Below are 27,385 nucleotides of genomic sequence, written 5' to 3' on the forward strand. Positions count from 1 at the left end.
TAGGGCGTCTTGGTAAGCAGCATTTTAAGGTATCTAAGAATTATGATGTAAAATTCTGTCTATGTAGAGACAGAGAGGTTTTTAGACATACCCATAATCTTTCTAAACCAGTGAGAAACAGGAATTTTGTGTTTACCCTTCCAAACAACCAGTAACGTATGGCTGTGGTATTCGATGGCAAGCAAATTTGTAATATACAGTGTATCACAAAAGTGAGTACACCCCTCACATTTCTGCAGATATTTAAGTATATCTTTTCATGGGACAACACTGACAAAATGACACTTTGACACAATGAAAAGTAGTCTGTGTGCAGCTTATATAACAGTGTAAATTTATTCTTCCCTCAAAATAACTCAATATACAGCCATTAATGTCTAAACCACCGGCAACAAAAGTGAGTACACCCCCAAGAGACTACACCCCTAAATGTCCAAATTGAGCACTGCTTGTCATTTTCCCTCCAAAATGTCATGTGATTTGTTAGTGTTACTAGGTCTCAGGTGTGCATAGGGAGCAGGTGTGTTCAATTTAGTAGTACAGCTCTCACACTCTCTCATACTGGTCACTGAAAGTTCCAACATGGCACCTCATGGCAAAGAACTCTCTGAGGATCCTAAAAGACGAATTGTTGCGCTACATGAAGATGGCCAAGGCTACAAGAAGATTGCCAACACCCTGAAACTGGGCTGCAGCACAGTGGCCAAGATTATCCAGCGTTTTAAAAGAGCAGGGTCCACTCAGAACAGACCTCGCGTTGGTCGTCCAAAGAAGCTGAGTGCACGTGCTCAGCGTCACATCCAACTGCTGTCTTTGAAAGATAGGCGCAGGAGTGCTGTCAGCATTGCTGCAAAGATTGAAAAGGTGGGGGGTCAGCCTGTCAGTGCTCAGACCATACGCCGCACACTACATCAAATTGGTCTGCATGGCTGTCACCCCAGAAGGAAGCCTCTTCTGAAGTCTCTACACAAGAAAGCCCGCAAACAGTTTGCTGAAGACATGTCAACAAAGGACATGGATTACTGGAACCATGTCCTATGGTCTGATGAGACCAAGATTAATTTGTTTGGTTCAGATGGTCTCAAGCATGTGTGGCGGCAATCAGGTGAGGAGTACAAAGATAAGTGTGTCATGCCTACAGTCAAGCATGGTGGTGGGAATGCCATGGTCTGGGGCTGCATGAGTGCAGCAGGTGTTGGGGAGTTACATTTCATTGAGGGACACATGAACTCCAATATGTACTGTGAAATACTGAAGCAGAGCACGATCCCCTCCCTCCGGAAACTGGGTCGCAGGGCAGTGTTCCAGCATGATAATGACCCCAAACACACCTCTAAGACGACCACTGCTTTATTGAAGAGGCTAAGGGTAAAGGTGATGGACTGGCCAAGCATGTCTCCAAACCTAAACCCAATAGAACATCTTTGGGGCATCCTCAAGCGGAAGGTGGAGGAGCGCAAAGTCTCGAATATCCGCCAGCTCCGTGATGTCATCATGGAGGAGTGGAAAAGCATTCCAGTGGCAACCTGTGAAGCTCTGGTAAACTCCATGCCCAGGAGAGTTAAGGCAGTTCTGGGAAATAATAATGGCCACACAAAATATTGACACTTCAGGAACTTTCACTAAGGGGTGTACTCACTTTTGTTGCCGGTGGTTTAGACATTAATGGCTGTATATTGAGTTATTTTGAGGGAAGAATAAATTTACACTGTTATATAAGCTGCACACAGACTACTTTTCATTGTGTCAAAGTGTCATTTTGTCAGTGTTGTCCCATGAAAAGATATACTTAAATATCTGCAGAAATGTGAGGGGTGTACTCACTTTTGTGATACACTGTATATATATACAGTACCAGTCAAAAGTTTGGACACACTATCATTCCTGTGATTTTTCTTGATTTTTTTTTAATTAATTTTCAACATTGTAGATTAATAACGAAGACATCCAAACTATAAAGGAACACATATGGAATTATGTAGTAAACAAAAAAGTGTTAAACAAACCAGAATATGTTTTATATTTCATATTCTTTAAAGTAGCCATCTTTTGCTTTGATGACAGCTTTGCACACTTTTTGGCATTTTCTCAATCAGCTTCATGATGTAGCCACCTGGAATGGTTTTCAATTAATGTTTGTGCTTTGTCTAGAGTTAATTTCTGGAATTTCTTGCTTTTTTAATGTGTTTGAGACCATCAGTTGTGTTGTGCAGAGGTAGAGTTGGTAAAATATAAAACATATTCTGGTTTGTTTAACACTTTTTTGTTCACTACATAATTCCATGTGTGTTCCTTCACAGTTTGGATGTCTTCAGTATTAATCTACAATGTAGAAAATAAAAATAATCAAGAAAAACCACTGAAGAGAAGGTGTGTCCAAACTTTTGACTGGTACTGTATAAATATATATATATATATATATACTGTATATATACTGTATATATATATATATATATATATATACAGTATATATATACTGTATATACATATACAGTATATAAATGCATAAATATAATTATATGAAATTTGTTGAGGGGGCCCAAATGATTTTTTTTTAACCAGGGCTCATGAGCTCCTAGTTATGCCACTGTAATACATTAATCATTTATTGGGCAGTGATGCCTCAACTCAGTGGTTAAAGTACAGGGCTAATAATTAAAAGATCACAGGTTTAATTCCCACCACCACCAAGTCGACTCTGTTTGGCCACTGAGTAAAGCTCCCAACCTCCAGTTGCTTGCACTGCAATTTGCTACAATTTTATTTTGCTTTATAATATAAAGGCTTTCTGCTAAATGCAAATATGTGTTTGATTTTTCAGAGATATCTGTCCTCAATCAGCCGTCCCTCTCTCACCTGGCATTGGGACTCTCAGTGGGAACCTCTGCGCTCATTGCTGCACTGCTGTTAGCCGTATCTGGAGTCATGATCAGTGAGTCTCATTGTCATTTCAGCTTGTAACAGTCATTTTTAGGATTAGAACGTTTAGGAAAGTAATGAATGTAATCATCTAACAAACACCATATGGAGTGGATATAAATATCTGATAAAGTTTAGATACTTCAGTCACGACTGCAGGTTTAAAGCTACGTCTTTATCGCTGAAGCTGGTTTAGTGTTGAACCTCAGGGAAGAAATCAAATGCCAGCTGGATAAATAAAGGCACTGAAGAAAAAAATGCCCAAGAAAGTGATCACAAAAAAATAAATATACAAGTAAATGCATTACCTTATCATATCCTGGATATTTTCTATATTTTTGGGGTTTTGGTTTTGATTTGCTTATTCCTGAAAAGACTAGAGGGTGTATTACATTACCCCCATGTTTAAATTATCAGAAAACGTACACTGCATTGTCAAAAGTATGAAGACACCTGACCAAGCTTGTTGAACATCCTTTTCCTAAACCATGGTCATCAACTTGAAGTTGGCCATCATTTCCTCCCAATTTATTCGTACTCAATTACCCGGTTGCATCACATTGACCTCCACTCCTGACTAACACACCACCACCATGTCAGTGTCACTGCAGTGCTAAGAATGATCCACCACCTAGTAATACCTAATCTGTAGTGGTCTTGGGAGAGTCCTGACCATTGAAGAACAGGGTGAAAGCAGGCTAAAAAAGCATGCAGAGAAACAGATGGACTACAGTCAGTAATTGTAGAACTACAAAGTGCTTCTATATGATAAGTGGAGCCGATAAAATGGACAGTGAGTGTAGAAACAAGGACGTGGTTTAAATGTCGGTGTGTGTCTGCACTGATAGTCAGAAGCACATAATTGATAATTGAATCATTAGGAGAGGTGTCCACAAACTTTTGACCATATCATGTTCATGTGTTTTCCAATAGTCCAAGCTCATTTTTATTTTAACTCAAATCCTGCTGTGTGTGTGTGTGTGTGTGTGTGTATGCATGCATGCAGAGAATGGTGTGGTGTGGTGGTGTGTTTCAGCACGGTTTTATCACACATTCACACCCACTTATTGAGCCATCACATCCAGCAGCAACATCCACACGGAGAAGAGCGGCAGCCTCCCATTGATAAATTAAACAGAGTGATGATGGATAGCCAGTTAGGCGTCCCCTGACAAGCCTCGTCCATTACTGAACTGTGAATAAATCACATTCACAGCTAGCACTAATGTGTTTACAGCTGAGGGTCAGGCACACCAAGCTTCCCGTATGAGGGGATGAGCGTGAGGGTGTGAGCGTGAACGTTTCCTGTTTGTGTAGACAGTAGGTCAAGATGTTTACAGGTCTGTGTAGTTTTGTGTTGTGCTTGTTATGCTGATGTCTCTTTTGATATCTCTTTTTATATGTATTTATGTATAATTTTTTATTTGTTTATTATTTCTTTCTTTAGTTTTTATGTTTTTGTCAGTCTAGGACAGCGGTAGGCTAGTGGGTAGTTTATGTATGTATGTATGTATGTATGTATGTATGTATGTATGTATGTATGTACAGTGTATCACAAAAGTGAGTACACCCCTCACATTTCTGCAAATATTTCATTATATCTTTTCATGGGACAACACTATAGACATGAAACTTGGATATAACTTAGAGTAGTCAGTGTACAACTTGTATAGCAGTGTAGATTTACTGTCTTCTGAAAATAACTCAACACACAGCCATTAATGTCTAAATAGCTGGCAACATAAGTGAGTACACCCCACAGTGAACATGTCCAAATTGTGCCCAAATGTGTCGTTGTCCCTCCCTGGTGTCATGTGTCAAGGTCCCAGGTGTAAATGGGGAGCAGGGCTGTTAAATTTGGTGTTTTGGGTACAATTCTCTCATACTGGCCACTGGATATTCAACATGGCACCTCATGGCAAAGAACTCTCTGAGGATGTGAGAAATAGAATTGTTGCTCTCCACAAAGATGGCCTGGGCTATAAGAAGATTGCTAACACCCTGAAACTGAGCTACAGCATGGTGGCCAAGGTCATACAGCGGTTTTCCAGGACAGGTTCCACTCGGAACAGGCTTCGCCAGGGTCGACCAAAGAAGTTGAGTCCATGTGTTCGGCGTCATATCCAGAGGTTGGCTTTAAAAAATAGACACATGAGTGCTGCCAGCATTGCTGCAGAGGTTGAAGACGTGGGAGGTCAGCCTGTCAGTGCTCAGACCATACGCCGCACACTGCATCAACTCGGTCTGCATGGTCGTCATCCCAGAAGGAAGCTGACGCACAAGAAAGCCAGCAAACAGTTTGCTGAAGACAAGCAGTCCAAGAACATGGATTACTGGAATGCCCTGTGGTCTGACGAGACCAAGATAAACTTGTTTGGCTCAGATGGTGTCCAGCATGTGTGGCGGCGCCCTGGTGAGAAGTACCAAGACAACTGTATCTTGCCTACAGTCAAGCATGGTGGTGGTAGCATCATGGTCTTGGGCTGCATGAGTGCTGCCGGCACTGGGGAGCTGCAGTTCATTGAGGAAAACATGAATTTCAACATGTACTGTGACATTCTGAAACAGAGCATGATCCCCTCCCTTCGAAAACTGGGCCTCATGGCAGTTTTCCAACACGATAACGACCCCAAACACAACCTCCAAGATGACAACTGCCTTGCTGAGGAAGCTGAAGGTAAAGGTGATGGACTAAACCCAATTGAGCACCTGTGGCGCATCCTCAAGTGGAAGGTGGAGGAGTTCAAGGTGTCTAACATCCACCAGCTCCGTGATGTCATCATGGAGGAGTGAAAGAGGATTCCAGTAGCAACCTGTGCAGCTCTGGTGAATTCCATGCCCAGGAGGGTTAAGGCAGTGCTGGATAATAATGGTGGTCACACAAAATATTGACACTTTGGGCACAATTTGGACATGTTCACTGTGGGGTGTACTCACTTATGTTGCCAGCCATTTAGACATTAATGGCTGTGTGTTGAGTTATTTTCAGAAGACAGTAAATCTACACTGCTATACAAGTTGTACACTGACTACTCTAAGTTATATCCAAGTTTCATGTCTATAGTGTTGTCCCACGAAAAGATATAATGAAATATTTGCAGAAATGTGAGGGGTGTACTCACTTTTGTGATACACTGTATGTACAGTGTATCACAAAAGTGAGTACACCCCTCACATTTCTGCAGATATTTAAGTATATCTTTTCATGGGACAACACTGACAAAATGACACTTTGACACAATGAAAAGTAGTCTGTGTGCAGCTTATATAACAGTGTAAATTTATTCTTCCCTCAAAATAACTCAATATACAGCCATTAATGTCTAAACCACCGGCAACAAAAGTGAGTACACCCCTAAGAGACTACACCCCTAAATGTCCAAATTGAGCACTGCTTGTCATTTTTCCTCCAAAATGTCATGTGATTTGTTAGTGTTACTAGGTCTCAGGTGTGCATAGGAAGCAGGTGTGTTCAATTTAGTAGTACAGCTCTCACACTCTCTCATACTGGTCCAACATGGCACCTCATGGCAAAGAACTCTCTGAGGATCTTAAAAGACGAATTGTTGCGCTACATGAAGATGGCCTTGGCTACAAGAAGATTGCCAACACCCTGAAACTGAGCTGCAGCACAGTGGCCAAGATCATCCAGCGTTTTAAAAGAGCAGGGTCCACTCAGAACAGACCTCGCGTTGGTCGTCCAAAGAAGCTGAGTGCACGTGCTCAGCGTCACATCCAACTGCTGTCTTTGAAAGATAGGCGCAGGAGTGCTGTCAGCATTGCTGCAGAGATTGAAAAGGTGGGGGGTCAGCCTGTCAGTGCTCAGACCATACGCCGCACACTACATCAAATTGGTCTGCATGGCTGTCACCCCAGAAGGAAGCCTCTTCTGAAGTCTCTACACAAGAAAGCCCGCAAACAGTTTGCTGAAGACATGTCAACAAAGGACATGGATTACTGGAACCATGTCCTATGGTCTGATGAGACCAAGATTAATTTGTTTGGTTCAGATGGTCTCAAGCATGTGTGGCGGCAATCAGGTGAGGAGTACAAAGATAAGTGTGTCATGCCTACAGTCAAGCATGGTGGTGGGAATGCCATGGTCTGGGGCTGCATGAGTGCAGCAGGTGTTGGGGAGTTACATTTCATTGAGGGACACATGAACTCCAATATGTACTGTGAAATACTGAAGCAGAGCATGATCCCCTCCCTCCGGAAACTGAGTCGCAGGGCAGTGTTACAGCATGATAATGACCCCAAACACACCTCTAAGACGACCACTGCTTTATTGAAGAGGCTGAGGGTAAAGGTGATGGACTGGCCAAGCATGTCTCCAGACCTAAACCCAATAGAACATCTTTGGGGCATCCTCAAGCGGAAGGTGGAGGAGCGCAAAGTCTCGAATATCTGCCAGCTCCGTGATGTCGTCATGGAGGAGTGGAAAAGCATTCCAGTGGCAACCTGTGAAGCTCTGGTAAACTCCATGCCCAGGAGAGTTAAGGAAGTTCTGGGAAATAGTGGTGGCCACACAAAATATTGACACTTCAAGAACTTTCACTAAGGGGTGTACTCACTTTTGTTGCCGGTGGTTTAGACATTAATGGCTGTATATTGAGTTATTTTGAGGGAAGAATAAATTTACACTGTTATATAAGCTGCACACAGACTACTTTTCATTGTGTCAAAGTGTCATTTTGTCAGTGTTGTCCCATGAAAAGATATACTTAAATATCTGCAGAAATGTGAGGGGTGTACTCACTTTTGTGATACACTGTATGTATGTATGTATGTATGTATGTATGTACAGTGTATCACAAAAGTGAGTACACCCCTCACATTTCTACAGATATTTAAGTATATCTTTTCATAGGACAACACTGACAAAATGACACTTTGACACAATGAAAAGTAGTCTGTGTGCAGCTTATGTAACAGTGTAAATTTATTCTTCCCTCAAAAAAACTCAATATACAGCCATTAATGTCTAAACCACCGGCAACAAAAGTGAGTACACCCCTTAGTGAAAGTTCCAGAAGTGTCAATATTTTGTGTGGCCACCATTATTTCCTAGAACTGCCTTAACTCTCCTGGGCATGGAGTTTACCAGAGCTTCACAGGTTGCCACTGGAATGCTTTTCCACTCCTCCATGACGACATCACGGAGCTGGCGGATATTCGAGACTTTGCGCTCCTCCACCTTCCGCTTGAGGATGCCCCAAAGATGTTCTATTGGGTTTAGGTCTGGAGACATGCTTGGCCAGTCCATCACCTTTACCCTCAGCCTCTTCAATAAAGCAGTGGTCGTCTTAGAGGTGTGTTTGGGGTCATTATCATGCTGAAACACTGCCCTGCGACCCAGTTTCCGGAGGGAAAGGATCATGCTCTGCTTCAGTATTTCACAGTACATATTGGAGTTCATGTGTCCCTCAATGAAATGTAACTCCCCAACACCTGCTGCAATCATGCAGCCCCAAACCATGGCATTCCCACCACCATGCTTGACTGTAGGCATGACACACTTATCTTTGTACTCCTCACCTGATTGCCGCCACACATGCTTGAGACCATCTGAACCAAACAAATTAATCTTGGTCTCATCAGACCATACGACATGGTTCCAGTAATCCATGTCCTTTGTTGACATGTCTTCAGCAAACTGTTTGCGGGCTTTCTTGTGTAGAGACTTCAGAAGAGGCTTCCTTCTGGGGTGACAGCCATGCAGACCAATTTGATGTAGTGTGCGGCGTATGGTCTGAGCACTGACAGGCTGACCCCCCACCTTTTCAATCTCTGCAGCAATGCTGACAGCACTCCTGCGCCTATCTTTCAAAGACAGCAGTTGGATGTGACGCTGAGCACGTGCACTCAGCTTCTTTGGACGACCAACGCGAGGTCTGTTCTGAGTGGACCCTGCTCTTTTAAAATGCTGGATGATCTTGGCCACTGTGCTGCAGCTCAGTTTCAGGGTGTTGGCAATCTTCTTGTAGCCTTGGCCATCTTCATGTAGCGCAACAATTCGTCTTTTAAGATCCTCAGAGAGTTCTTTGCCATGAGGTGCCATGTTGGAACTTTCAGTGACCAGTATGAGAGAGTGTGAGAGATGTACTATTAAATTGAACACACCTGCTCCCTATGCACACCTGAGACCTAGTAACACTAACAAATCACATGACATTTTGGAGGAAAAATGACAAGCAGTGCTCAATTTGGACATTTAGGGGTGTAGTCTCTTAGGGGTGTACTCACTTTTGTTGCCGGTGGTTTAGACATTAATGGCTGTATATTGAGTTATTTTGAGGGAAGAATAAATTTACACTGTTACATAAGCTGCACACAGACTACTTTTCATTGTGTCAAAGTGTCATTTTGTCAGTGTTGTCCCATGAAAAGATATACTTAAATATCTGCAGAAATGTGAGGGGTGTACTCACTTTTGTGATACACTGTATGTATGTATGTATGTATGTATGTATGTATGTATGTATGTATGTATTTTTATTTATTTATTTATATGTTTATTTTTTTAATTTATTTATTTATTTATGTATTTAATTTTTATGTGCTTGACAGTCTAGGACAGTGGGAGGCTAGTGGGTAGAGCTTTGGGCTGTCAATCAAAAGGTTAAGGGTTTGAATCTTAGCTCTGAATCTTATATATACACTGATCAGCCATAACATTAAAACCACCTCCTTGTTTCTACACTCACTGTCCATTTTATCAGCTCCACTTACCATATAGAAGCACTTTGTAGTTCTACAATCACTGACTGTAGTCCATCTGTTTCTCTGCATGCTTTGTTAGCCCCCTTTTATGCTGTTTCTCAATGGTCAGGACCCAGGACCACCACAGAGTATGTATTATTTGGGTGGTGGATCATTCTCAGCACTGCAGTGACACTGACATGATGGTGGTGTGTTGTGCTGGTATGAGTGGATCAGTCACAGCAATTCTGCTGGAGTTTTTAAACACCTCACTGTCCATGCTGGGCTGAGAATAGTCCACCAACCAAAAATATCCAGGCAACAGCGCCCCATGGGCAGCATCCTGTGACCACTGATGAAGGTCTAGAAGATCACCAACTCAAACAGAAGCAATAGATGAGCGATCGTCTCTGACTTTACATCTACAAGGTGGACCAACCAGGTAAGAGTGTCTAATTGAGTGGACAGTGAGTGGACACGGTATTTAAAAACTCCAGCAGCACTGCTGTGTCTGATCCACTCATACCAGCACAACACACACTAATACACCACCCACCACCATGTCAGTGTCACTGCAGTGCTGAGAATGATCCACCACCCAAATAATACCTGCTTTGTAGTGGTCATGGGAGAGTCCTGACCATTGAAGAACAGGGTGAAAGGAGATTAAAAGGTATGTAGAGAAACAGATGGACTACAGTCAGTAATTGTAGAACTACAAAGTGCTTCTATATGGTAAGTGGAGCTGATAAAATGGGCAATGTGTGTGGAAACAAGAGGGTGTTTTTTTTGTTATGGCTGATCAGTGTATGTGTGCAACAATTTAATGGCTGAACCCCACTGACTGCTTCCCTGTCTGGCCTTCAGAAAGCAACTGCCAGTTGCTGGTGCAGATACAGCTACGTACTGTATATTTACTGAATCATGACCAGCACAAGTTGGTTTTTGTGCATTTTGTTTAGTAAACAATTTTCTATGTGCAAAGAGGCTAAACAGTCTTAGCACTGGGCACCAATAAAAGCTAGGGATTGAGAAATTATAATGGATAAAAAAAATAAAAATAAAAAAAAATAAAAAAAAATAAAAAGCCTATTCTTATAGGCTGTGGTGCCCTCTGGTGGCAGACAGGTGAAGGCCAGTCTTTTTTATGTGATCTTATTTTTCATGATCTTTCATCATTTTCATCAAACCTCATACTAAACAGTATGCCTAAATTGTATTGATGTTACAGATGTACTTGTATACTATTTCATTCCTTCTACAGTTAGAACAATGGTGGCGTCAGCCTTACATAGGTTACACAGATATAGAATATATATTGTACTTTTTCAAAGTAACCTTCACTAAGCTTTGCAATGTATGTATTTTGGACAAGGACATGTTTCTGAATGCCAAATCCTGCTTGTTTATGTGACCCACAGTGTACAGACGTAAACACACTGAGCTGCAGTCCATTCAGCTGGAGCTGCAGAGTCCTGACTGCAAGCTGAGTAAGTTCAGAGCCTCCACCATCATGACGGATTACAACCCCAACTACTGCTTTGCTGGCAATACAGCCTCTGTGAAGGACCTGAAGGAGATTCCACGTCGCAACATCTCCCTCACCAGGTTAACCATCACTGTTATCTTTCTGCCTATAATAATCAGTGGTATCTGTTAAACTGTGAAAGGGCCATCTGTTATGGCTTTTACATTTATAATTGAGAAAGCTCAGTTACTGATGTAATAGGTAAACCTAACCTACTTGCTGTATTTTAAAAGTATGTGGACGTTTTATAAATATATATATACTGTATGTATGTATGTATGTATGTATGTATATATATATATACAGTGTATCACAAAAGTGAGTACACCCCTCACATTTCTGCAGATATTTAAGTATATCTTTTCATGGGACAACACTGACAAAATGACACTTTGACACAATGAAAAGTAGTCTGTGTGCAGCTTATATAACAGTGTAAATTTATTCTTCCCTCAAAATAACTCAATATACAGCCATTAATGTCTAAACCACCGGCAACAAAAGTGAGTACACCCCTAAGAGACTACACCCCTAAATGTCCAAATTGAGCACTGCTTGTCATTTTCCCTCCAAAATGTCATGTGACTCGTTAGTGTTACTAGGTCTCAGGTGTGCATAGGGAGCAGGTGTGTTCAATTTAGTAGTACAGCTCTCACACTCTCTCATACTGGTCACTGAAAGTTCCAACATTGCACCTCATGGCAAAGAACTCTCTGAGGATCTCAAAAGATGAATTGTTGCGCTACATGAAGATGGCCAAGGCTACAAGAAGATTGCCAACACCCTGAAACTGAGCTGCAGCACAGTGGCCAAGATCATCCAGCGTTTTAAAAGAGCAGGGTCCACTCAGAACAGACCTCGCGTTGGTCGTCCAAAGAAACTGAGTGCACGTGCTCAGCGTCACATCCAACTGCTGTCTTTGAAAGATAGGCGCAGGAGTGCTGTCAGCATTGCTGCAGAGATTGAAAAGGTGGGGGGTCAGCCTGTCAGTGCTCAGACCATACGCCGCACACTACATCAAATTGGTCTGCATGGCTGTCACCCCAGAAGGAAGCCTCTTCTGAAGTCTCTACACAAGAAAGCCCACAAACAGTTTGCTGAAGACATGTCAACAAAGGACATGGATTACTGGAACCATGTCCTAAGGTCTGATGAGACCAAGATTAATTTGTTTGGTTCAGATGGTCTCAAGCATGTGTGGCAGCAATCAGGTGAGGAGTACAAAGATAAGTGTGTCATACCTACAGTCAAGCATGTTGGTGGGAATGCCATGGTCTGGGGCTGCATGAGTGCAGCAGGTGTTGGGGAGTTACATTTCATTGAGGGACACATGAACTCCAATATGTACTGTGAAATACTGAAGCAGAGCATGATCCCCTCCCTCCGGAAACTGGGTCGCAGGGCAGTGTTCCAGCCTGATAATGACCCCACCACCACACCTCTAAGACGACCACTGCTTTATTGAAGAGGCTGAGGGTAAAGGTGATGGACTGGCCAAGCATGTCTCCAGACCTAAACCCAATAGATCATCTTTGGGGCATCCTCAAGCGGAAGGTGGAGGAGCGCAAAGTCTCGAATATCCGCCAGCTCCGTGATGTCGTCATGGAGGAGTGGAAAAGCATTCCAGTGGCAACCTGTGAAGCTCTGGTAAACTCCATGCCTAGGAGAGTTAAGGCAGTTCTGGGAAATAATGGTGGCCACACAAAATATTGACGCTTCAGAAACTTTCACTAAGGGGTGTACTCACTTTTGTTGCCGGTGGTTTAGACATTAATGGCTGTATATTGAGTTATTTTGAGGGAAGAATAAATTTACACTGTTATATAAGCTGCACACAGACTACTTTTCATTGTGTCAAAGTGTCATTTTGTCAGTGTTGTCCCATGAAAAGATATACTTAAATATCTGCAGAAATGTGAGGGGTGTACTCACTTTTGTGATACACTGTATATATATATATATATACAGTGTATCACAAAAGTGAGTACACCCCTCACATTTTTGCAAATATTTCATTATATCTTTTCATGGGACAACACTATAGACATGAAACTTGGATATAACTTAGAGTAGTCAGTGTACAACTTGTATAGCAGTGTAGATTTACTGTCTTCTGAAAATAACTCAACACACAGCCATTAATGTCTAAATGGCTGGCAACATAAGTGAGTACACCCCACAGTGAACATGTCCAAATTGTGCCCAAAGTGTCAATATTTTGTGTGACCACCATTATTATCCAGCACTGCCTTAACCCTCCTGGGCATGGAATTCACCAGAGCTGCACAGGTTGCTACTGGAATCCTCTTCCACTCCTCCATGATGACATCACGGAGCTGGTGGATGTTAGACACCTTGAACTCCTCCACCTTCCACTTGAGGATGCGCCACAGGTGCTCAATTGGGTTTAGTCCATCACCTTTACCTTCAGCTTCCTCAGCAATGCAGTTGTCATCTTGGAGGTTGTGTTTGGGGTCGTTATCCTGTTGGAAAACTGCCATGAGGCCCAGTTTTCGAAGGGAGGGGATCATGCTCTGTTTCGGAATGTCACAGTACATGTTGGAATTCATGTTTCCCTCAATGAACTGCAGCTCCCCAGTGCCAGCAACACTCATGCAGCCCAAGACCATGATGCTACCACCACCATGCTTGACTGTAGGCAAGATACAGTTGTCTTGGTACTTCTCACCAGGGCACCGCCACACATGCTGGACACCATCTGAGCCAAACAAGTTTATCTTGGTCTCGTCAGACCACAGGGCATTCCAGTAATCCATGTTCTTGGACTGCTTGTCTTCAGCAAACTGTTTGTGGGTTTTCTTGTGCGTCAGCTTCCTTCTGGGATGACGACCATGCAGACCGAGTTGATGCAGTGTGCGGCGTATGGTCTGAGCACTGACAGGCTGACCTCCCACGTCTTCAACCTCTGCAGCAATGCTGGCAGCACTCATGTGTCTATTTTTTAAAGCCAACCTCTGGATATGACGCCGAACACGTGGACTTAACTTCTTTGGTCGACCCTGGCGAAGCCTGTTCCGAGTGGAACCTGTCCTGGAAAACCGCTGTATGACCTTGGCCACCATGCTGTAGCTCAGTTTCAGGGTGTTCGCAATCTTCTTATAGCCCAGGCCATCTTTGTGGAGAGCAACAATTCTATTTCTCACATCCTCAGAGAGTTCTTTGCCATGAGGTGCCATGTTGAATATCCAGTGGCCAGTATGAGAGAATTGTACCCAAAACACCAAATTTAACAGCCCTGCTCCCCATTTACACCTGGGACCTTGACACATGACACCAGGGAGGGACAACGACACATTTGGGCACAATTTGGACATGTTCACTGTGGGGTGTACTCACTTATGTTGCCAGCTATTTAGACATTAATGGCTGTGTGTTGAGTTATTTTCAGAAGACAGTAAATCTACACTGCTATACAAGTAGTACACTGACTACTCTAAGTTATATCCAAGTTTCATGTCTATAGTGTTGTCCCATGAAAAGATATAATGAAATATTTGCAGAAATGTGAGGGGTGTACTCACTTTTGTGATACACTGTATATATATACATATACAGTATATATATATACAGTATATATACATACATACATACATACATACAGTACACACATACACATATACTGTATATATATATACTAGTTAGTTTATTTACTTTTTTTTTATTTATGTATTTATTTATTTATTTAATTCTTATGTGCTTGTCAGTCTAGGCTAGTGGGGAGAGCTTTGGGCTGTCAATCGAAAGGTAGATGGTTTGAATCTTAGCTCTGCCATACAGCCACTTTTGGGCCCCTGACCAAGGCTCCTAACCCTTTGGCTCCAGGGGCGCCGTACAATGGTTGACCCTGCATTCTGACCCCAGCTTCCAATTGAACTGGAATATGTAAAGAAAGAAATTTGTAAATATGACCACTGACAGGTAAAGTGAATAACACTGATTGTGATTGACAAGGGCCGAATTGTGATGGCTAGACAACTGGGTCAGATTATCTCCAAAACTGCAGCTCTTGTGGGATGTTCCCGGTCTGCAGTGGTCAGTATCTATCAAAAGTCGTCCAAGGAAGGAACAGTGGTAAACCGTTGACAAGGTCATAGGCCGGGGCTCATTGATGCACGTGGGCAGGACAAGCCGGCGGAGGCAGTGTGATGCTTTGGGCAATGTTCTGCTGGAAAACCTTGGGTCCTGCCATCCATGTGGATGCTACTTTGACACGTACCACCTACCTAAGCATTGTTGCAGACCATGTACACCCTTTCATGGAAACTGTATTCCCTGATGGCTGTGGCCTCTTTCAGCAGGATAATGCGTCCTGCCACAAAGCAAAAATGGTTCAGGAATGGTTTGAGGAGCACAACAACGAGTTTGAGGTGTTGACTTGGCCTCCAAATTCCCCAGATCTCAATCCAATCAAGCATCTGTGGGACGTGCTGGACAAACAAGTCTGATCTATGGAGGCCACACCTCACAACTTACAGAAGTTAGTGGTGCCAGATACCACAGCACACAGTCTAGTGGAGTCCATGCCTCAATAGGTCAGAGCTGTTTTGGCAGCAAAAGGGGGACCAACCCCTACATAATCTTACCAATCTTAAAACCTATTGCTCATCTGTGTGACCTAAACTTTGGACACAACATGATAAAATCATTAGGTACTCAATATTAACCCTTGTGATTAACCCTTAGCCCTTAATTATACTACCCAGATATTTAAGTGTTTAAGCTGTTCAAGCAACCATGTTGAAAACTAAAGAGCTGTCACAAAACCTGAGAGAAGACCATTTTAATGCACTTAAAGGTCTATGGGTATAAGAACATTTCCAAGATCTGGAACATTCCTAGACACTATTGGGAGTATTGTCTAGTAATTTCAAACTAATGGTGCACCAGTAAAGCCCAACATTCTATCCAAAGACTTAAGCAATCTTATTAGGAAAACAAAGAAAAAACCCTGGTAATAGCTTAAGACCTACAGAATGACTTGATTATGGCTGGGACAAATATTTCACTGGCAACCATAACAAGATCATTTAACAACCAAAGACTTGATTGCCAGACTCCATGGCACATGACACTCCTGACCAAGAAGCACAGGAAGGGTCTACTGGAATAGGCCAGAAGGAATTACAAAACTACACTGGAACTGTTTGGCCTTGTTGATCAGTCTGACTTGATTTGTCTGACTCAAGAAAATCAATGACCAGAAAAAAAAAATCCCTTTTAAGCATGAAGGTGGGTCAGTGATGCAGTAAGTAGCAATTTTGACCATGTTACTGGCATCATGGATTCACAGAAATACCAAGTCATTTTAGGGAGGAATGTTTTACTTTATGTGGTGAAATTGAACCTTGGTGATAACTGGACTATCCAACAAGACAAATATGAAAGCTTAGTCAAAAGCCAAAGAATCAGCCCTAGAATATCCTGGAGTGGCCTTCTTAGTCTCCAGATTTAGGTTTTTTTTTTTGTGAGATTTAAAGAAAGCACTTGCAGCACGGAGGCCATTAAAACTCAATAAGCTGGAAGCTTTTGCACAAGAAGAATGGGTAAAGATTCCACCAGAGAGGTGTCAGGAGACCTTTAGCACTTACCAAAATTGCTTATTAGAGGTGCTCAGGGCAAAAGGGATGTTTCACCAAGTACTAAGACTGGGAGTTGAAAAATTGTGCATGAAATTGATTACAGGCCATGTCTTCTCATCCATCATCAGTACCTAACCTTACAAATCTTTGGCTGGCACAATTACAACAGACACACTTGAAAATCCAGCGTGTCCTGGATTCATTTCCATAAGACTAAAAGCTGTTATAGGAGGGGACTGTATATAAATGCCCATGGTGGTGGGCATTACTAGTAATATTAGGGAGGCAGATGCAGAAATCCTGACTGCTATGACATGCAGTAAATGTATTATATTAGTATTATAATGACATTTTGCATCCTTAAAATGTAGTAATAGTCTTAAGTGACCTAAGCGAGGGAATGTACCCTCACTCACTGTCTATTTTATCAGCTCCACTTACCATATAGAAGCACTTTGTAGTTCTATTATTACTGACTGTAGTCCATCTGTTTCTCTACATACTTTTTAAGCCTGCTTTCATGCGGTTCTTCAATGGTCAGGACCCCCACAGGACCACTACAGAGCAGGTATTATTTAAGTGGTGGATCATTCTCAGCACTGCAGTGACACTGACATGGTGGTGGTGTGTTAGTGTGTGTTGTGCTGGTATTAGTGGATCAGGCACAGCAGCGCTGCTGGAGTTTTTAAACACCTCACTGTCACTGCTGGACTGAGAATAGTCCACCAACCAAAAATATCCAGCCAACAGCGCCCCGTGGGCAGCGTCCTGTGACCACTGATGAAGGTCTCAAAGATGACCAACTCAAACAGCAGCAATAGATGAGCGATCATCTCTGACTTTACATCTACAAGGTGGACCAACTAGGTAGGAGTGTCTAATAGAGTGGACAGTGAGTGGACACAATATTTAGTGTTTAGTGCTTCTATATGGTAAGTGAAGCTGATAAAATGGACAGTGTGTGTAGAAACAAGGAGGTGGTTTTAATGTTATGGCTGATCGGTGTATACTAGGATCAATGTCACAAGTAAGTGAAATTGAGTTTTTACAGTTGAAATGTATGACTTCAACTGTATTTGGCATTCAAATTTGATATCTATGACATTGGTAAACACACTAGTATGTATAATGTTTGTATGTATAGGGGTTTGGGGCATGGAGCCTTTGGAGAGGTCTATGAAGGTCTGGCTGTGGGAATACCAGGAGAACCAAGTCCAATGCAAGTAGCTGTCAAGGTAAGTTTAAAATATACACATAACTCTACATTTTCCTTGAGAATCATCTTACAGCATTGATTTATGTGAAAATGTGAGTGACTGATGACATCTCATGAGGATTTCCGATGGATTTGCGTCTTTAATCAGACACTTCCTGAGGTGTGCTCCGAGCAAGACGGACTCGACTTTCTGATGGAAGCTCTAATAATCAGGTAACATCAGAACATTTCAAAGATTCATGTACACTCCTACACAAGCACACACACAGTTCTGTTTTTTTTTTTTTTTTTTTTTTTACATGTTTCCTGTTTGACTCGTTTGTTTTGACAGTAAGTTCAGCCATCAGAACATCGTGAGGTATATCGGAGTAAGTTTACAGGCTCTACCTCAATTCATACTGCTGGAACTGATGGCTGGAGGAGATCTCAAAACCTTCCTGCGGGAGACCAGACCCAGACTGGTGAGCAAACACACACACACACACATCCACCCACCAGGGTTACACATGTAAACAACAAAATCCAATTGGGATATTTTTTAAAATGCAATAAAAACAAGAATATGTGATGTTTTAATTCTTTTGAGCGTTTATTCAACTGCCAAGAGTAGAAAGAAAAAACATGTTTTGCCTGACCAACTTAATTGTATTTTGTACGTTTTAATTTGACGCCCCTAGCACACTCAGAAAAAGCTGGGACAGATGTAAAAAAAAATGTTTATTCATTGACTATTCATATTACACCAGTTTAAAACATTTCCCAAAAGCAGGTGAACCAGTAACAGGTGAGGGAATGATGGTTGGGCGTAAAATGAGGATCTAACGAAGGCTCAGTCTTTGTAGCTCATCAATTTGTGCCAAACGTCATGAGATAAACATGAGTCAATCAGTTCAAAACAGAGATGTTCACAAGTCACAAAATACGAGTCTGAGTCAAGTCACGAGTCTTTAGGCTAGAGTCCGAGTGAAGTCACGAGTCTTTAGGCTAGAGTCCGAGTGAAGTCACGAGTCTTTAGGCTAGAGTCCGAGTCAAGTCACGAGTCTTTAGGCTAGAGTCCGAGTCAAGTCACGAGTCTTTAGGCTAGAGTCCGAGTCAAGTCACGAGTCTTTAGGCTAGAGTCCGAGTCAAGTCACGAGTCTTTAGGCTAGAGTCCGAGTCAAGTCACGAGTCTTTAGGCTAGAGTTTGAGTCAAGTCACGAGTCTTTAGGCTAGAGTCCGAGTCAAGTCACGAGTCTTTAGGCTAGTGTCCGAGTCAAGTCACGAGTCTTTAGGCTAGAGTCCGAGTCAAGTCACGAGTCTTTAGGCTAGAGTCCGAGTCAAGTCACAAGTATCTAGACTAGAGTCCGAGGCAAGTCACAAGTATTTAGACTAGAGTCTGAGTCAAGTCACGAGTCTTTAGGCTAGAGTTTGAGTCAAGTCAGGAGTCTTTAGGCTAGAGTCCAAGTCAAGTCACAAGTCTTTAGGCTAGAGTCCAAGTCATGTCACAAGTATTTAGGCTAGAGTCCGAGTCAAGTCACAAGTCTTTAGGCTAGAGTCCAAGTCAAGTGACAAGTCTTTAGGCTAGAGTCCGAGTCAATTTACAAGTATTTAGACTAGAGTCCGAGTCAAGTCACAAGTCTTTAGGCTAGAGTCTGAGTCAAGTCACAAGTCTTTAGGCTAGAGTCCAAGTCAAGTCACAAGTCTTTAGGCTAGAGTCCGAGTCAATCACAAGTATTTAGACTAGAGTCCGATTCAAGTCACAAGTCTTTAGGCTAGAGTCCGAGTCAAGTCAGGAGTCTTGAGGCTAGAGTCCGAGTCAAGTCAGGAGTCTTGAGGCTAGAGTCCGAGTCAAGTCAGGAGTCTTGAGGCTAGAGTCCTCTGGAAATGTAGCGTAGAAATAAACAAACAATATGTAAGTTCAGATAAAAAACAACAACAGATTAGCGACTGTATTTTGCCGTTTTACTTAGTGCCTTTACTTTCCTAGTCATTGTGCAAATGAATGTAATTGCCAAAACAAGAAGGTACCAGTTAAAAGCTTAAACTGTAAATAAAATTAATAGAGAACGTGGAGAATTTTAAAACAAAAAATGCGACAATGACGACCCTGTACTGTTGCACATCTTAAGACGTGTTTGCAGGAAGAATGGAACAAAGTAAATGTAAGGAACACTGCATTTTCATTTTATTTGCATGTTTCATACTGTCCCAACTTTTCTGATTTGGGGTTGTACATAGTTTTCATTTTTATCTAGCTGTAAGAACTTAAACACACACACATTTATACTCACACTTGTAGCTGCTTCTTGGTTGGTCAATTTTTTATTTCATTGTACCATATGTCTTCATGTGAGTCAGACTCTCACACCGTCTGCTCACTTTCTCTGTTTTACTTTCCCTTTTACTTCATTTTTCCACTTTGTGTTGCACAGGAGCATCCGTCCAGCCTAACCATGGTGGATCTTCTTAACATAGCCAGAGATATCGCCCGTGGCTGCCAGTACCTGGAGGAGAATCAGTTCATTCACAGGTAACACACACACACATACACACAATAACAGTCGGTTCATGTCTGGGAGGCAGATGGCAGCTCAACAGTATTATACACTCAGCAGATTTCTTCTCTCAGTCGAGATCTCGTCTCTCAGCGTGGGTCTGTCCTCTCTAGCTGAGACAGACGTTCTGCATCTCCTCCACGCCGTTACCCGGGAGACCATGACAAACGAGCCCAATTACAGCTCATTTATGCTACATGTACAGTCCAATCATCAATCTGCTTAATGTGGAGGCGAGACGCACAAACTGCTTTGCTTCCAGATTTTACTGTGTTGCTCTTGTGTTGTGGCCATGCGTATGTCCTCCCCGACTGAGTCCATGGAGAGAACAGTGCTGACCCTGGTGTATATGCACATAGCCCGGACTGCACTGACTGGCTTGTACTAACCTGGCATGGTTGGTCTACAGTGCTAACAGCCACTTGCAGTGTATATAAATATAAATATATATATATATATATATATATATATATATATACACTGATCAGCCATAACATTAAAACCACCTCTTTGTTTCTACACTCACTATCCATTTTTTCAGCTCCACTTACCATATAGAAGCACTTTGTAGTTCTACAATTACTGACTGTAGTCCATCTGTTTCTCTACATACATTTTTAGCCTGCTTTCACCCTGTTCTTCAATGGTCAGGACCCCCACATGACCACCACAGAGCAGGTATTATTTAAGTGGTGGATCATTCTCAGCACTGCATTGACACTGACATGGTGGTGGTATGTTAGTGTGTGTTGTGCTGGTATGAGTGGATCAGACACAGCAGCACTGCTGGAGTTTTTAAATACTGTGTCCACTCACTGTCCACTCTATTAGACACTCCTACCTAGTTGGTCCACCTTGTAGATGTAAAGTCAGAAACGATCGCTCATCGTCGCTGTTTGAGTTGGTCATCTTCTTGACCTTTATCAGTGGTCACAGGATGCTGCCCATGGGGCGCTGTTGGCTGGATATTTTTGGTTGGTGGACTATTCTCAGTCCAGCAGTGACAGTGAGGTGTTTAAAAACTCCATTAGCGCTGCTGTGTCTGATCCACTTATACCAGCACAACACACACTAACACACCACCACCATGTCAGTGTCACTGCAGTGCTGAGAATGATCCACCACCTAAATAATACCTGCTCTGTAGTTGTCCTGTGGTGGTCCTTCAATGGTCCTAACCAGCATGAAAGCAGGCTAAAATGTATGCAGAGAAACACATGGACTACAGTCAGTAATTGTAGAACTGAAAGGTGCTTCTATATGGTAAGTGGAGCTGATAAAATGGACAATGTGTGTAGAAACAAGGAGGTGGTTTTAATGTTATGGCTGATCGATGTATAAGCAGTTCCACAGGATAATAGAACACATTAACAGGCTTCCCATACATCCTTATGGGAGAGAATACCTTAAAACTCAACGCCTTTTAAACTCAACGCCACTCCCAGAACCAACTGATTTTTAAATAATGGCTCTCACTGTGGTTCATTGGAGTCCCAGAGCCTTAACAATGGCAATTTAACCCTTTACTTAATGCTAGATTTCAATTACTTTATTTCACGTAACTGAATCTGTATTTTGTTATGGTAGAAACTAACATATGAGCCTAAATGTTTGATGTAAATGTCATGCACATAAACAGACACCATATTGCATTTTTCATCATTCATATGCAAACAAAAAGTAAAAAGTCTAAGCAAAAAAGTGTGCACAATTTGAAAATGTGCCTTTTTACATATTCTGTTTGATTCACCAAGGTCTGGGCAATTAGTGATGCCTGGTTTTGTTTTGCTTGCCAAGTGTTGCAAATTAGCCACAGTTGCTTGGAGCAGTGACCATGACCCAATTTATTCTTCTACTTTTTAGCCCAGGGCATCGGTTGATTTATTTATTTATTTGCTTCAATTTGCTTTCTTTTTTTTTGTCTGTCTGTCTTTCTTGTTTGCTTTCCTTCTTGCTTGATTGCTCGCTCGCTCTCTGGCATTTTGGTTTGACCTGTTTTACATGACACTGTATTTTAAAACATGAACCAGCAGCCCATGCAATGTGCCTACACTCACCATGCACTTTATAAGGTACATTTATCTGGTATGTACACAGTATCATACACCCACCAAACGTAAGTAGACCAGTAAACCAAACCGTTTACTTTTACAATTACTGATTGTAGTCTGTCACAGTGGTACCTTGAAACTTGACGTCAGCTGGTTCTGGGAGTGGCGCTGAGTTCAAAAGACGTTGAGTTTTAGGGTATATTTTTCCATAAGGATGTATAAGGACCCAAAAACTAAAGCAACTGAAAAGCTGTGGCCATGACATCAAGTTCTGCTGGATCCCTGGACACTGCGGCCTTAAAGGAAATGAAAAAGCAGACTTGACAGCAAAGCAAGCTGTAACGTCCCTACTCCAACAATGTCCTTACCCCACCATATGATCTCAAACCAGCCATAAAAGCATACACCGCAGACGTTTTGCAAAGAGAATGGGAAACGCATACCAACAACAAACTATACGAGATCCATTCTACCATAATCGCTGATAAAGCTCAATACCCCAAGAAACGATGGGAACAATGTATATACACAAGATGCCGCATAGGACACACCAAACTGACCCATACACACCTGCTGAAAGGAGACCAGGCCCCCACTTGCCCCCTCTGTAAATCAAGTTTGAACTTCTATCAAACTTCTACTCATGCCAACAAATGAACACCATCAGAACGCAATTCTACAGTACAAACAACTACAAGGAATTCTTCACATCAGTACCCCCCAAAAAACTGCTTAAATTTTTGTAATCACTTGCAATTACAAACACCATATAAGTTAGACCCTCAGTCACAAAAACACTCGTAACCACCATACGTACATGGGGGGGAATGAACCCACCACCTTGATGTTTTCATAATTTATTAGTTAGCCTTGATAATAGCCATTGCAGCTGACATGGCGTTAAGAATTAGACAAACAAACAAAGAATGTATGGAAAACCTGTTATTGCATTTCATGGTCCCGTGGAACTGCACATATTTTAGGCTTATGTAAAACAATGGGGTTGTTTTTGACACTTATAAACTAAAAATAACACAAATATAATATAAAAACACTAAAATACAATTTAAAAAACAGTTGAAAATCAATAAAAAAATAAAAATCAATAAAACCTCACAAAAAAAGTTGAGTCCAATGCGTCAAAAGTCTGCTTAAGGAAGCACGGTGACAAGTTAAGCAGCACCGCCACACTCCATAGGAACCAACGGCACAGCCTGCACAAAAGCAGTACGCACGCACACGTCGACTTTAATGCCAAGTTCACACTACACGACTTTCCAGTTGTTCAGATCGCTGTACAGTTCACACTACACAACTGGATCTCTTGTAATCGGGAGTCTTTTAAGTCGTTGTGATTTTTACACTACATGACTGATTGGCGATAGGGGGTCGCACACTACACGATCCAACATCAGAAGGAATCTCAGACGAGTAAGTCTGGTCTCTCAAACTATGCTTTGTCACGAAAACAAATGCGAGAAGTGTTGAGGGGTTTAGTGATACACCCCTGTACCCTATTTAACAATCAAAAGGAATTCCCATAGTATCCCCACTGATCGTATGACAAACCATTCTCAGCACTGCAACAAAACTAACATGGTAATGTTATAGTGTCTATTATTCTGGTATGTGAGTATCAGGTACAGCAGTGTTGTTGGGATTTGTTTTTGTTACTGAAATAACAGGACTCTTTGTTAGGAACACATACCCTCACCTAATGTATTTTCCCTCAGTGGACACTTTCTGATCACAGGTTGCTGATGGCTTTATATTTTGGTTGGAGCACCATTCTCCTCCCAGCATTGGCATTGAGGTGTTTAAAAATCTCAACAATACTGCTGCACCTGATACACAAGTACAACTCACAGAATGTCATCACCATGCTAGTTTTAATGCAGTGCTGAGAATGGTCCACAACTCAAACAACATTTTGTCAGTGGGGGTCCTGTCGGGGGACCTCAGTTATTGCTACATGGCACAGGTACAGGGGGTTGTCAAAGTAAAGAGAGCAACAGATTGGCTACAATCTACATAGTAGATCTAGCTTATGAAATAATGTATTTAATAAAGTGCTTAATGCGTGTACTGTTCTCTTTTTGTCATTTCTGAGCATGGCTCTGTATGTAATTCAATTAATATGTCCATGTAAGCGAATTGGGACATTCGTTCTCATAGTCATTTCTAGTCAAAAGATTCATGTGATTATATAATCTGAGACAAATTTAAACTATTCATGAACACAATGTGGTTTTAAATTTGATTTTCTATTGAACTGCTCTGTTAAAGCTGATTTTTCCAGCTTCAGAGATAAAAGAGAAAGTGAAAAATACTTTTTTTTTCCCATAATGTAAAAAACTGAAGCAACAGTCTCAGAGTTGCCACTTCTGGAATCAGTAATGTTTCATTATGTTCCAGTCAAAGTTCTGGTCATTTCTAGCAGCTACAAATGCAAGACCTGAAGCTTTCAGTTTGTTGGCATGGATGTGGTGTCCAGCTGTAGTTTTTCCAAGCATATATACACCGACTAGGCATAACATTATGACCACTGACAGGTAAAGTGAATAACACTGATTATCTCTTCATCACGACACCTGTTAGTTGGTGGGATTTATAAAGGTGAACATTTTATCCTCAAAGTTGATGTGTTAGAAGCAGGAAAAATGATCAAGCGTAAGGATTTGAGAGTTTGACAAGGGTGGGTCAGAGCATCTCCAAAACTGCAGCTCTTGTGGTGTGTTCCCGGTCTGCAGTGGTCAGTATCTATCAAAAGTCGTCCAAGAAGGGAACAGTGGTAAACCCGCGACAGGGTCATGGGCGACCAAGGCTCATAGATGCACGTGTGGAGCGCAGGATGGCCGATTGAGGTGTGGTCCGATCCAACAGACGAGCTACTGTAGCTCAAATTGCTGAAGAAGTTAATGCTGGTTCTGATAGAAAGGTGTCAGGATACACAGTGTATCGCAGTTGCAGGGCTGTTTTGGCAGCACAATATCAGAAAGGTGGTCATAATGTTATGCCTGATTGGTGTATAGTGGTCTGTCTAAAAACCTAGTGAGCTGTCTTGCTGCCTTAGTAGAGAGCGTTTTAATAAGAGATTACAGTTGTAGGGTAAATTATTTAGATGCACTACTTAGACAGTGATTACGTCTATTCTATTCCGCAGTTTTTGCTTACTACGCTAACTCGGTTAGCCTCAGGCTGTTCAAACCAATGGGCTTAGGTGACACAACCCACTAGCATGCCAGCTAACAGTTAATCTTTCTCTGTGTACTGTTAAATTGTCACTGTTGAGCCCGGATTTGCAAATAAATAACACTTGTACACATTTATACCAATTAAAAATGAATTAGGGATTGCCTTCACTGCTAAGGAAGCATCGGATGCTCCCTCGTCATTCAGTCAGATTATCACTTAGAATTGAGGCACCTTAGTAGGCAGCATTTTAGCCTTTAACGTATCTAAGATTTTAGACAGCCTTCTTCTCGTGAGCGTGTGTAGTATGACATAAAATGCTGTTTATGTAGAGAGCGCGCTAGGTTTTCAGACAGACCTGGTGATCTTAATCCACAATGTTTTGATCAGTTGGTATATTATAAATCATTACAAAATGACTTATTGCCACATTGTGAATGTGCCAGACATGCAAGTAAAACAATCATGCTTTAGTCTTACAGTTGATATGAAAATCCCAAATCTTACAGTTAATTTTATGTAGCAGTTGATGTGCTCAGAGTTCTTAGGACTAGCAAAACTAATCTGCTCAGCAGTACCTATATGTAATATGCAGTTGACGTTTCGTCAGCTATACAGTACAGTCTTTGACTGTTGCTCATCTGTTGTGATGTACGACCTGCCAGCCTTCCTTTAGAATGCTGTCTTTCTATTATTGCAAAAATGATTACCACAGGACCTCCACTATGGGAATATCATCAGAGCACAGCTGTAGCATTTCCATGGTGTTATACCATGTAATACCATGGCATTGTGTGTCGCATTGGTACACAAACTGCACTTGAAACAATCCAATCATTTAGTGATTAAAAGCTGCATTGTGCTTTCTCAGAGACTGGTGCAAACAGCCTAAAATGAACACGTAAACGCCTGTTTTATGTTACATCACACTGTAAGTGGGCGGCACGGTGGCTCAGTGGGTAGCACTGTCGCCTCACAACAAGAGCGTCCTGGGTTCGATCCCCAGGTGGGCGGTCTGGGTCCTTTCTGTGTGGAGTTTGCATGTTCTCCACGTGTCTGTGTGGGTTTCCTCTGGGAGCTCCGGTTTCCTCCCACAGCAAGTGAGGTGAATTGGAGATACAAAATTGTCCATGACTGTGTGAACGTGTCAGACCAAAATGTAGGTAGCAAACACCCAGTAGTAAACACTAGAAGGTGCACACTTTGTGAAATCCTTTAATCATGTAGTATCGATCGCTCGAGTGATGTAGTATTGTAGTTCGCTAACCCATTACTACTGGGATCTGAAATCTGAACCATTCACGTTTCAGCTGTTCTGTAGACTGGCCAGATGTGCACTCGCAAGCAAGTGTGTCTGTGCCTGAATAGGAGGAGAAAAGGTTGTAAATTCATTGCAGGAGTACCATTGTGCAGGGCAGCCTCTGCTGTCTGGTCGAGCCACCTATGATAGAAAAGGATGGTCTGGAGAGCTTAGCGTGTCTCTCTGAACACAATGCAGCTCTGAGATTCCAAAAGGCTGAAAAGATGTGGCCTTTTCCTCCTACAGACACAACAATGATATTTGTAAAGCACCCAACCTGCTTACTGGCGATGCTGGAACTCAAACCCAAGTCTCTGCATTAGTAAGCTATTGCATTAGATTA

The 27,385-nt window shown here is 42.0% G+C and overlaps 1 protein-coding gene across 1 annotated transcript in view; it reads left to right on the forward strand.

The window, feature by feature from the left end:
• Positions 1 to 27,385, forward strand: part of alk (ALK receptor tyrosine kinase) — a 711,395-nt gene that overhangs the window by 655,976 nt on the left and 28,034 nt on the right. Inside the window, exons 23-28 of the mRNA XM_063006743.1 lie at positions 2,822 to 2,932; positions 11,043 to 11,229; positions 17,894 to 17,984; positions 18,114 to 18,178; positions 18,297 to 18,426; positions 20,377 to 20,474. Of these exons, the coding sequence (XP_062862813.1) occupies positions 2,822 to 2,932; positions 11,043 to 11,229; positions 17,894 to 17,984; positions 18,114 to 18,178; positions 18,297 to 18,426; positions 20,377 to 20,474 (682 nt within the window). The remainder of the gene's footprint in view (positions 1 to 2,821; positions 2,933 to 11,042; positions 11,230 to 17,893; positions 17,985 to 18,113; positions 18,179 to 18,296; positions 18,427 to 20,376; positions 20,475 to 27,385) is intronic.

Source organism: Trichomycterus rosablanca, chromosome 13, assembly GCF_030014385.1.
Source record: "Trichomycterus rosablanca isolate fTriRos1 chromosome 13, fTriRos1.hap1, whole genome shotgun sequence".
NCBI classification, from domain to species: Eukaryota; Metazoa; Chordata; class Actinopteri; order Siluriformes; family Trichomycteridae; genus Trichomycterus; species Trichomycterus rosablanca.